The sequence below is a fragment of the Protopterus annectens genome, chromosome 4.part1, assembly GCF_019279795.1.
Source record: "Protopterus annectens isolate FY-2018-M chromosome 4.part1, PAN1.0, whole genome shotgun sequence".
Lineage (NCBI taxonomy): Eukaryota > Metazoa > Chordata > Ceratodontiformes > Protopteridae > Protopterus > Protopterus annectens.
Window position 1 is genome coordinate 542155382 of NC_056734.1, and position 13449 is coordinate 542168830.

Genomic DNA, 13449 nt, shown 5'->3' on the forward strand with positions numbered 1-13449 from the left:
ATCTGTTATGACTGCAGCTGTATGCACGATGAACATAATACAGTTTTGTACCTACCATAAATGTAGATGTTCGAGTGCTAATACCGCTGCAGTCCAGGTTTCCCTCCCTCCTTCCCCTCTTGGGACAGGCCTATTGGCTAACACCTCCTCATACAACCTGATTGGGGTATTCATTTATGGTGTATTTGCTTGCAACTACTGTATTTTGATTATATTGCATTGCTTTATTACACAGATTTATGTATTGCCTTCCTTCTGGGGGCACCTGACATCTGGGGCAAGAAAAACTGAAGAAAATGGCGTCGGCTGGATGTCCTTCAAGGATGCATCTGCAGTCCTTACAAATGGGTTGTCCTGTCGTCAGGCAGCCCTTCGGTCGGCCGGATTCCAAAGTCTGGGTCTGGCCTCGGCTGGTGTCGCACTTCACTCGACGTCATAGCTGCAGTTCTTCGGGTATAAAGGCATCAGCCGACGCCATTTTCCTCGGTCTTTCTTGCCGCGTGGCACCCGAAGCAGAAGCTGTTCGCAAGTGCCGGTCTGTCAGAACCAGAGATTACTACTACAAGTACTGAAGACTTCTAAAAAGCTAAGTACCCCGTTGGGGACTCTTTCTTGCCTCAGCCGATGTCAGAAAAAGTGAATAACTGTTTAACTTGTGGGAAACAAATACCTCATAAAGATTTCCACTCTTACTGCTTACCTTGCTTAGGCCCAGACCACGACGTAGCAGCTTGCCTAGCCTGTGCTTCCTTCAACCGATGGACACTTAGACGTCGGTCGGAATTTGAGTTTTTCGGCTCCGATTTCGCTTACATTATGCCGTCGGATACTCCGACTACGCAAATTTCTAAAAAACGCAAGGAAAAGGACCGACACTCGCGGTCCGCGGTTTCGGCCGAAACCGCGGTTAAGCCAACCGCGAGTCTCGGTTTCGGCTGAAACCGAGTCCACGGTTCTTCCTTCGGCCAAAAGCTTGCCACTTACCGAGGCCTCATCCAGCCAGGCTGAATCTGCTACTGCAATCACACCTGCTCTTGCAGGTTCGCAGGATTTATCTGATACTATCCCTTTGGATATTTCTACCCCTGCACGTGGAGCTGCTAGGCCTCCTGCATCCATGTCGATTAAGGCCTTTGCCAGGGCTAAAGCAGCTAAAACTACCAAAACTGTGCCTGCTAAGACCCCCTCTCACAGGCCTAGCTCTAGTTCACAAATGCTTAGTCTAGCAGAGGATCTCATTTCTTTGATCCGGGGATCCCAACCACATCCACACAGGGCCTCTCACCCACCTCCAGAGAAGAGGATTAGAGTAGAGCCCCCTGAGCCAGTTTCTTCAGATGGCTCCTCTGATGAATCAGATAACTCAAACCCTCCAGAAGGCCCCTTTACTCCTTATGAGGACTCTGATGCAGAAGAGTCCATTCCTTCTGCCTCTCTGCCTGAGGAATTTTCTTTTGGGGAAACCTTGCATGCTATGAGGGAACAATTTCAATGGCAGGGCCAGGATTTTTCAGACTCTAGGAAAAGGCTTAGAACCTTTTTGCATTTGCCACAGCATAGGCCTTTAGCCATTCCTCCAGTACTTACTGTTGTGGATGATGCTTTTAATGATGCTTGTACTGCTCCTGATTCTCTTCCTCTGGCCCCTGCTAAGCCCGATAGGTACTACAGGGTTCCGGACACACATTATCATTTGTATAAGGCCCCTTTTGCAGATCCCGAAACTATCTCCCAGGGACCCAAGGCTGTAGCAGCTTCTTCTACCAAAAACCCCCTCCCCTCTGAAAGGGAATCTAGGGCCTTAGAGAGATGGGGTAAAAAGTTTACACTTCTGCTACTCTTTCAACTAGGGCCTTAAACTGTCAATTCCACATGATTCAGTATCAGGAATTTGTTAGACCAATTAACTAAAAACTGTCCTCGGATGAACCATTAGACAAAAATCTGTACAGGAAATGGTACATAACATTCAGCAGGTCAGTAATCATTCCTTAAAATGCGGCTATGATGCACTGGAGGCTTCCTTTAGATCAGCCATGACTGGCACAGTGATCAGAAGACATGCATGGTTAAAAGAGCAGTCCTTACCAGACCATGTTAAATCAAAGCTCCTAGATGCTCCCATGGATAAGCTCAATTTGTTTGGCTCCCCTGCGCAGCAGGTGCTGAAGAAGGTGGAAGAGAAAGCAAAATCTGTCCAGACAGTCAAGGATTTCTTGCAGGTCCAGCCTCCAAGGTTTAGCAGGAACTGGCCTTCCAAGAATTGGTCCTTTCCAGACACCGCCAGAGCTCCGAGAGGCAGGAATAGGCGCTCAAGAGGCAGGGTTCAATCCAGAGATGCCACCACAGATCCAGCCACCACCACTTCCACAGGACAATCACAGTGACTTGGCTCTAGCACCGCCTACCTGGGAACAACTAGAGGCACCCTTAGGCGGGAAGCTAGCCTTATTTTCAGTAAACTGGCATTACATCACAGGAGACTAATGGATTTTACAGACAATAGACCAAGGTTACAGGTTTCACTTCCATACTCTACCAAGGAAGAGAGGAATGCCAAACCTACCTCCAAATCAGAAGGCAGAAGCTCTAGAACAAATAACTCACTTACTAAGGATGAGAGCTGTAGAAAAGGTACCATCTATGGAACAAGGGCAAGGATTTTACTCCAGACTCTTCCTGGTACCAAGAAAAGAAAACCAATGGAGGCCTATTCTCGACCTGTCCACTTTAAACACATACCTCATTGTTCCAAAATTCAAAATGCTGACCCTACAGCAGCTTCTTCCCATGCTGGGCAAGGAGTCTTGGCTGGTAACTCTAGATCTCAAGGAGGCATACCTGCACGTCCCCATACGACCAAATTGCAGAAGATACCTCAGATTTCTTGCAGGATCAGAGCATTATCAATTCTCAGCATTGCCCTTTGGCTTATCTACTGCCCAGAGTATTCACGAAATGCCTGGCATCAGTAATTGCTCATTGCAGGCTTCAGGGAATTCAAATTTACCGTTACCTGGACGACTGCCTGTTACAAGCGGACAACAAAAACAAATTAACAAAAGATTTGGAAAGGGTCATTCATCTACTACAAGCCCTGGGATACACAGTCAGTATAAAAAAGTCAAGGCTGATACCATCCCAAAGGATAACCTTCTTGGGTGCAGATTTGGACACAACAAAACAAATGGCATTCCTGACAGTAGAAAAACAGGAGCAACTCCCTTTCTACTTCATGGCATTAACAAAGCAGAACCAGCTAACAGCAAGAAAAGTCCTGCAAGCTCTCGGTTACATGGCATCCTGCATAATATTAATTCCACATGCCAGACTACATATGAGAAAGTTACAGTGGTACCTAAGGAATTTATGGTCTCAGCACAAGCACAGCCTAGAAACCCAAATTCCAATAATTCCATGCCTGAAACAAGAATTCCAATGGTGGGCCCAGGCCTGTCAATCAAACAAGGGACTGCCCTTCCACAGCACTCAACCAAGCCAGACCATCACAACAGATGCCTCAGACCTCGGTTGGGGGGCACACATGCTGGACAAGTGCATACAAGGCTTATGGACTCAAGACCAGATGCACCTACACATAAATCAAAAGGAAATGCTGGCAGTAAAACTGGCAATTCAGGCATTCAGACCATTTCTTCAACAGGGTCAACTGCTGATAAGGACGGACAACACCACAGTTATGTGGTACATCAACAAACAGGGAGGCACACATTCATACCCTCTATGCCGGATGGCAATGGACCTCTGGAATGTGACACTGAGCTTCAACATTCAGCTACAAGCAATTTTTGTGCCAGGAAAAGAAAATATACTAGCAGACATCCTAAGCAGAACTACCTCGGATGCCCACGAATGGATGCTGCATCCGGACATCTTCAAAACCATTACAGGGAAATGGGGACTGCCAGAAATAGACTTATTTGCATCCCCACACAATCACCAACTGAAAAGTTCTGCACAAGGACGTACCACCCACTTGCTTGGAAAGTGGACTCCCTATCTTTCAGTTGGACAAACCTGACAGCATATGCATTCCCACCTCTTCCTTTGATGCACAAGGTGCTACTGAAGATCAAAGAAGACCGTCCAAGGATCATCCTGATAGCTCCAGACTGGCCAAGGCAACATTGGTACCCATTACTGAGGAGTATGTCTCGGGAACAAATATGGCCTCTGCCCTTAGTTCCCTTGCTGTTAACACAGAACAACTTCAAAACCCTGCATCCAAACCTGAAAACACTGCAACTGACTGCCTGGAACATTGCATAAGACCAAATAACCCAGATTTATCTCAAAGGGTTAAAGACATTATCTTGGAGGCTCGCAGACCCTCAACAAGAAAAAATTATTCAGCAAAATGGAAAAGATATCTCATTTGGAGTACTGCAAAAGGAGAGAATGTGTCACTGGTAAACATAGCTAACATCCTGGAATACTTGGCAGAGCTCTTCCACAACGGCCTGTCCTATTCTTCCATTAAGATTCATGCATCAGCTATTTCAGCAGAATACAACTTGGATCCTCCAGTATTCTCACATCCTCTGCTGAGGCAGTTTCTGAGAGGGATTAAAAATGTAAAGCCACCCAGGAAGCCGCCATTGCCAGCATGGGACTTGAACTTTGTGCTAGAAAAGTTGACACTCCCTCCTTCGAGCCAGCAGCAACAGCAGAATTACAGTACTTATCATGGAAAACTGCTTTCCTGCTTGCAATCACTTCAGCAAGAAGGGTATCTGAGCTACAGGCATTAATGGCAGTACAGCCCTTCCTGATCTTCCATCAAGATAGAGTGTCCATGAGAACTAATACTACTTTTATGCCAAAGGTGGTCTCCAGGGTATCTTTAAATCAAGCTATCCACCTACCTACATTCTTCCCCAACCCACAAAACAGGGGAGAAAGACTGCTGCATACCTTGGATGTACATAGACAATTACGTTACTACCTGGACAGGACCAAGAGCAATAGAAAAACTGACCAGCTACTGGTAACATATGCAACAGGAATGGAAGGAAAAGCAATTTCAAAACAGACAATCTCTAAGTGGATAGGAAATTGCATTAGATTTTGTTACTCCTACCATGGAAAGAAAACTCCAGAAAACATCAGGCCTCACTCTACAAGGGCTACAGCCACTACCACAGCTTTTTTACGAGGAGTGACTACCAAAGACATTTTAGAGGCTGCTACTTGGAGCTCTGTGCATACATTTGCCAAGCATTATAATTTACCTTTATACTCCAGATCCCGAGCAGGTTTTGCCACTGCTGTTTTGCAAGGGATCTTAACTACACCATAATCTATTTCTCCTCCTCCCCCAGTTTGGCTATGGTATTCTACCCATTTGTAAGGACTGCAGATGCATCCTTGAAGGACATAGTACAGTTTTGTACCTACCATAAATGTAGATGTCCGATAGGCATGCATCTGCAGTCAGGATTACACACCCTCCTTCCCCTCTGTGGTACTCCTAGGGTATTTGCCCATCTTGTAGCTAGCTGGGGGAATCTATTATGGTGTATTTGTTTGTATATATGTACATACATGCTTATTTTTTGTTTGCTCTCTACTATTTGGAACCATTTGCATTTATCCAAATTTAGCCTTCCTAGAGGGCACCTGGCATCTGGGGCAAGAAACAGAGGAAAATGGCGTTGGCTGATGCCTTTATACCCGAAGAACTGCAGCTATGACGTCGGGTGAAGTGCGACACCAGCCGAGGCCAGACCCAGACTTTGGAATCCGGCCGACCTGACGACAGGACAACCCATTTGTAAGTACTGCAGATGCATGCCTATCAGACATCTACATTTATGGTAGGTACAAAACTGTACTTTCCTTTATACCCCTGTCGCACTGACGTCAGGGAAGAAGCGACGACAACTGACGCCGGACCTAGACTTTGGAATTCGGCCGACCGAGGACCCGCCTGACGGCAGGAGAACCCATCTGTTATGACTGCAGCTGTATTAGCACTCGAACATCTTCATTTATGGTAGGTACAAAACTGTACTTTCAAGGGCGTCTTTCTCTGGCCAACCCTACCAGCACCCCTGAAAGGAGGCTCGATTGCTTGCCTCTGGAGGCAGTTGGGGGAAGATTCTCCTTGCACCCAACAGCCTGGCGGCAGGTAACTACCAATGCCTGGGTACTAAGGAATATTTCCAGAGGTTATTTAATCCCCTTCACACTTTGGGGAGTTTTGTACAGCTCATTGGATAAAGTTCCACCCAGTCAGAGGGACCAAGCAGCATTAGAAATACAAAAGCCTGCTAGAAAGAAGTCATCCAAGAAGCCCCACTAGACCAATTAGGATCCGGATTTTACTCAAGGTTCTTTTTAGTGTTAAAGAAGACAGGAGACTGGAGACCAGTTTTGGATCTCAGTATTCTAAACTAATTTGTCCAGCAGTCAAAATTCTGGATGGTCATTGTTCAGTCAGTACTTTCCTTTCTAGAGGAAAACGATCGGATGTGCTCTATCAACTTTCAAGACGTGTTACCACATAAAAATGGACAAACGCTCAAAGTTTCTCCTCTTCCGGCTAGGAGCCAGCCATTACCAATTTGGGGTGCTGCACTTTGGTCTCACTACAGCTCCCAGGGTGTTCACCAAATGTATGGTAGCAGTAACAGCACACTTGAGGCTGCACTGATTCTGAGTGTTTCCATACATAGATGACTGGCTCCTCACCGCTTTCACCAGGCATCTGCTTCTTCAGATGATGGATTTCGTTTTGAAGCTATCTCAGCAGTTGTGAATCACGGTCTGTCTTGTGAAGTATCAGCTGATCCCTTCTGAGAATATGAAGTTTATCGAGAGCTCGTCTCAGCACTCTGTCTTGTGTGGCCTGTCTATACCACCACAGGGCACTCTCAGGTTCAGCCTGTTCTTCTAGCACTTTAAGCACTGGGCTCCATGGCAGGAGCAATCACTCAAGTCCCACTAACAAGATTTCACATGAGACTTCAGTGGCTTCTTGCGAATAAATGGCCAATTCTAACCCATCCTGTGAATCACCCAGTTTTTAAAACCAGCCAATGCAAAGGCGACCTATCCTGGTGGATGCAATCCAAAGAGATTTTTCTTGGCCGTCCCTTTGTCCCTCCTCTGCCCAAGGCCATAGTAACTACAGATGCTCCTCTGATGGGGGTGGGGGGCATTATCTGGGGAAGATGGTCCAAGGCACTTGGTTCCCTTTAGAGACCAAACTGAATGTCAGTGTTCTGGAGTTGAGGGCTGTGCTTCTAGCATTGCAAGCATTTCATTCTGCCTTACTTGAAAGGGCGATAGCTGTTCAGTCAGAAAATATGCCAGTAGTCTGGTATATCAACAGACAAGGGGGAATCAAGTCTTACACATTGTGTCGAGAAGTCCTTCGAGTGTGGCAATGGGCCATAACTTCCCATCGCTTTCTGAAGGCAATGCACATCCCGAGGAGTTCAAACATGATGACAGACAAACTGAGCAGATGCATTCTCATGCCTCTTAAGTGGTCTCTAAATCGGCGAAGAAGATCTTTCTTTGCTGAGATCAGCCTTGCTGCGACCTGTCTGCTTCACCCCAGAACAAATGCAGAAGTTATTTTGCCCTAATTCACCCTCTGGGGAAGTCCCAGAGAGATGCTCTTCTCCTCGATTGGCCCGAGTCTCCTTTGTCTTTCCTCAGATTCCCCTTTTCCTCTGGAAAGCAGCTTGGTTGAGAAGCAAAATAATCCTCGTTGCACCGTACTGGCCTTGACAAATTTGATTTCCCTTACTATGGACTCATCTACTTTGCCCCTTGGATACCGGACCCAGTTCCAGACCTTCTCTCTCATCCCCAAGGACTGTTGCATCTCAGTCTACAAACTCAAGCTGACTGCTTGGTTTCTCCAATTCCGTTAGTCGCCAGGCACAGTGACATTCCGTCTCCTGTACGACACACGTTGTTGGCATCCCATAAACCATCCACCAGGAATCTCTACCTTAGTAAATGGAAGAGATTTTCATTCTGGGCTTATGATAATGGTCTTGATCCCTTTTAAGTTCCAGTGGAAAAAGTTTGAGTTTCTAGCTACCATTTTTGGTAAAGGGGCTTCTGCTTCTACTGCTAAGGTTATCCTATCAGCCATTTCAAATTTTCATAACTGTTTCGGTGACCAGTCCTTAATTTCTCACAGACTTTGTAAGGTTTTTCGTAAAGGGACAATTTGTTTAAAGCCCCCATTCAGAGATCCTCTACCGCCATTGGACTTGACGATTGTCTTGCAGTCACTTACATTATCTCCCTTTGAACCTGCACCTACCTGTGACTTAAAGCTCCTCTTTTGGAAAACACTTTTACTTGCAACTGTCACCTCTGTGAGACGAGTTTCCGAATTACAAGCTCTATGTTCAAAGTCCCCTTATCTAGTTTAACATAAAGATAGAGTTTCATTCGGAACAAACCTGTCCTTTCTTCCTAAAGTGGTATCAGAGGCCAACATCAATCAGTCTGTAGATTTGCCTGTCTTTTTCCCAAATTTTTCTAATAAGGGTGAATATTGTTTACACCTTTTGGATTTGCACAGGCAGTTACATTTTTTACCTGGACAGAACTAAGCAATTCAGACAATCGGAAGAGTTATTTATTTCATTTGTGGGCATAGACTTGGGCAAACCTGTCTCTAAGGTTAAGCTGATGAAGAAAACCACCAGGCACAGGAGCTGAGCAGCTGGAACAGTTTATTCTGGTACCTCGGCTACGAATAGCCTTCCTTTGAAGGCTATTCGTAGCCGAGGTACCAGAATAAACTGTTCCAGCTGCTCAGCTCCTGTGCCTGGTGGTTTTCTTCGTTATTTGTTCGATTTGGTTTTTTTCTCTCTCTCTCTAAGGTTAAGCTGTCAAGATGGGTAAGAGATTGTATTTCCTTTATTTACACTAAAAAGAATCTAAAGCTTCCCATGCTGGTGAAGGCACATTCCACCAGAGCTGTGGCAACATCGTCTGCTTTTCATTCTAAAGCTTCCATGTCTGAAATTTGTGCAGGTACAACATGGGGCTACCTCACATACCTTTATTACTTATTACAAATAGGATATTGTCTCCTTGGGGAGAGCTTCCTTTGGTTTTATGGTTCTCAGAAATGAGGGGATGTGACACCCCTTCACTGACCCAGTAATCAAGGATCCTCAGTTCTTACCACTGGCAACAGCTAGGGGGATGTACACACTGGGAGGATGACATGTGCACACAGTAAAGTGCAGGTTCCCTTAAGAGCACACAAAGATCACAGTCAGTCTTTGGCTGGTTTTCCCCTATTTCTCCATATCCCCAATAGGAGTCCCCACTGGCACAGCTATAGGGTTAAGATCTCAGCTGAGGGTCCAAGCCAAGATCTCCAGCACCCTGTGACCAACCAGTGCTTCGTGCCCCTGCCCAAGTAGCTGATACACACACACACTTTGAAATTTGGTTTATATACAAGCGCACACACACTTGCGGAAGGTTGGCACAGGTTTACAAGCTATGCCCCCTTCTGCCCAGACTATAAGGTAGTTTCCACTGCCACCAACCCCTACTTATCAGCTACTATGAGGCCCTTACAAAGGGTGTCCAAGACTGGCAAGACTATTTAGGAGTGGCCTGTACAGTGTCACCAAGTACATATGTGAGTACTGTAAGAGTTTAAATATGTCTCACAAATAGCCACAAAGACAGGTTTAAATATATTTAATAATAAATAAAGAACGAAACAATACTCGGTCAATCAACACAGTAACTTCAGAGTTGAAATCACAGGAAATATTTAAAACAACAATGCAGGACAGTCTCAAATACAGAAAACATCTAAACTGCTCTTTACTGTATTCCTATCTGAATCTAAACTGTCACTATGCCTTAGATGCCCTAGACACTTACAGAGCAAGGCAAGTTCTGATGAGTGGCTGTTCTTGCTAGGTTAAAAGAAAATACAAAATGCACAATCTCTGAGAGAGTTCTTAAATTAATATAAGGTATTACTGCTGGGTTAGCTTGGATGACATCACTTTTTGTCACCTGTCTTCAGTTCCTAGGCTAAACCCCCAGTGTCCAACATTTAACATCTCTGTTTGAAAAATACATAGCCTTCAGATGTTTGCAGTTGGTAGAAGACATAAAACAATAAATACTTACTAAACAATGCGGAAGTCACCCTAGTTGTAGACATCAACTTATTTTCTTGAAGGTTTCCAAGTTAACTCTGTGTTCCAGTTTCTACTATTAACACATATATTTGCACAGGTATATAGTTTTTATACATTTTTGTTCTTTTCCAGTAGGGTACACTGTGGCCACATCCTTGAATCTTAGTACTGTACAAACCCTGTTCAACACACTTCTGTCCGTTTGAGTGACTGAGTCTCATTTTCAATATTGAAACCCTTCTTTATTACATGCTGTGCCAATGTTATTGATATACCTAGTAAATCGCACTCTTTATGCTCATCAAATGAGTGGCAGTTGCCATCCCATGTGGCTGAATCAAGATCTAGTCTACAAATTAGTGCATGCATCCCAGCCTGTGAAGGATGTTTTCCTAGCCCTCTGCATTTTCTTTGCTTTTACTATTGAATCAGTGACTAATAAAGAAATTGGCCTGTTTTCTGCTTCGTCAGTAAGCTGTTTTACTTTTTCTAAAGCATCATTGTCTAGATGATATTTGTGCATATGCTCTTTAATTTTTTTGTAGTTTACTAACTTGCTGTGTGAGCCAACTGTATAATAAAAATGCTGTCAAAAATAATCTGTATTCACAGGTCCCAGCTTTAACCTTTTTTCCATTTCATCTAATTTTAAATCTCCTAAGGTTTTAAAAGAGGCGTTCCACTTAACATTTTTATTACATAGTCTCACAAATCTGCCGTGGGTAGCTTAGTACTCCTCAGTTGCATTTGTTTTCCCTTTCTTTCTTTCCCTCTGATACAAATAATGGTGGTCATTTCATTTTTTCCAGTATACCGCTTTGAACACTAGTTTGTGTTGTGTATTTGGTGTTGAGGTTAAGTGGTAAACCACATTACAGATGAAGGAACAAGACAAACACACACAGCTGCAGCTAAAATCATTTTAATAAGAAACAGCTTTAATGAAACAAAATCAGTTACTTAAAAAAATCAGCTTAATCATCTTGCACACACAGAACAAGGGACCTTCTTTTCTGTGGATAGTTGCAGCTCTGCTTGGCCAAGGCAGTTTCTGAATCGAGCAATCAATCAATTTATCAAGATAAATCAGGATCAAGCTGGCACCTTGAATCCTGGTGCATCAGTCAATCAAATCAGGATAAAGTGAGCGACTTAAATCCTGATGCACGAAAGGAACTCTGGCACAGGTTATCAAACTTGATTCCTGGTAGCAACTAGGGAAGGGAGGAAGGTCTTCAAAACCAAGCAGCTGCCCTGGCTTATATACACAGAAGGGAACGTGCAGTACTTTCTGGAAACTTAGCTGTCGAACAGATACCTTTTTGAACTCTCTATGACATTAATCAAAAATATCATGCTTCCTTAGTTGTCTGAAACATTTACAAAGAAAATTGTTTTTTTTTTCAGTTCAGTTTTACACATTAGCTTCCCCAGTCTATTAGACACTGTTTAAAATATGCCATTGTGAAGAATGGCTACTTCCCCTTTTTACAGAGTTATTGGGTTGAAAATAACACAAGCTGCAGCTTTGTACAAAATGTTTGATAACATTTTATAATTCTTAAATGCAAAACTTTGGTTGATTAATACAAGATTATTAAAAACATGCTCACTAACAATTATGTTATAGGCTAACAAGCATATTTATCTAATTAATACAGACGTATGCTCTTATATTTTTGCAATTCACTTTGCCCTTTCATATCCAACCGTGAGAGAACTGAACTGCTCAGATTTCTTCTCAGCCATTAAATACCACAGATATCATTTTGAAATAAGATGAGACAAATATGTGGATACTCAACATATTGATTTTTGAGATAACCCTGTTAAGTGGTACTTGCTACCCTCATACAATATTTGGATGCCCCACCCATTACCTTTTGGACAGTTAGTCTTACACATGTGCTATATGATTTTAATTCATGTTAACTTGTTTTAGGGGCATCCTTGCTTATAGTTTATAGGAATAGAAATGGGGAGCATGGTACTGAGGTGCACCTTTCTTTACCCAGTGTGCGAGGACATGCCCTGCAGGAGGAGATGCATGTCTTCATGCACAGAAACAGGTGGCTGAAAGAATTCTGCTGAATAGGAGGGTCCTTGTGAAGATTTCCCAGCTGTTTAACCAATGTATAGGGCTATCTTGAACACTGGCTAAATATGGTTATCTTGTTTATATTGTACCTTAACAAATGGTGTAATTTCTCTGAGTTATATCTGCTTTCTAGGAATTTTATTTCAGGGTCAGAATTTCCTTGTTTGAACTCTAGAAAATAGCTTTGTAGCTTATGGTCTGGATCCACAGTTGAGAACATGGACTGAAATAATTCCACAAGAGTTTTCATGATGCAACCCAAAATGAAATGTGTGGCTATTACTACTGAATTGAAGTTGTTTACCCCGTTGTCTAGAGTAGCAGTGACAGTTATTGCACTCTACCTACTCATTTTTTCACTGCTCTGATTTCCTGGCAATTAAGCATTAATTGCAACAAACCAAGAGTTCGGAATATCTGCATCAAGATGAATGTTTGAGATAAGTACTGACATTTTCATCTTTAGTGCAGTAGCGAAGCAAACATTACTGTGACGTAAGTTTTGTTCTGAGCACAACCCATGCCACTGTTAGCAGCTGATTCTGGTTTGAAGGGTGTTCAGCATCATATGTATTACAGCTTATAGTGTACTTAGCAATCAGTAGTAGGTATTTGCATGTTTGGTTACATTTGTGCTGGGATTAAGCAGGCATTTAACTTTAATTTACTTGGTTTGTGCAGCACACAAAGAGTAGACATCAAAGCTTTTTCTGCTGACGTATTGCAGATTTCTTCTCATGATCTGATATTGATTAAATTTTTGGAGTAGAATTACACTGGTAAAAGTTTCATGGATCGTTTGTTGTACATCCTTTTATCAGAAAGATTTGTGTTTTGTTGCTGTAACACTAATACTAGTGAGAATTTCTAATGACTTGCCTTTCAATCTTTAACAAATTGTTGTAAAAATGTGCAACATTGGAAAAATTAGGTGTCAGAAAGATGGAACATTAGTCCGATTTAATCTGGGCATTTCTAATCTTTTTTTTTTTCTTTTTAATTTTAGGCAGTAGTGGATGATTGGATTGAGTCCTATAAACAGGACAGGGATCTGGCTCTTCTGGATCTAATCAATTTCTTCATCCAGTGCTCAGGATGTAAAGGTACATACTTCTGAAATATGTAAAGCATGCAGTGTCATCATTGCATGTCCATCACAGGAAGTCTTTTGAAGCTGTGGTC

At 43.2% G+C, this 13449-nt stretch overlaps 1 protein-coding gene across 1 annotated transcript in view; it reads left to right on the plus strand.

Moving 5' to 3' along the window:
* STAG1 (stromal antigen 1) overlaps nt 1-13449 on the plus strand; it is a 2620144-nt gene that overhangs the window by 101324 nt on the left and 2505371 nt on the right. The window contains exon 2 of the mRNA XM_044070350.1: nt 13274-13370. Coding sequence (XP_043926285.1) covers nt 13274-13370 — 97 coding nt within the window. The remainder of the gene's footprint in view (nt 1-13273; nt 13371-13449) is intronic.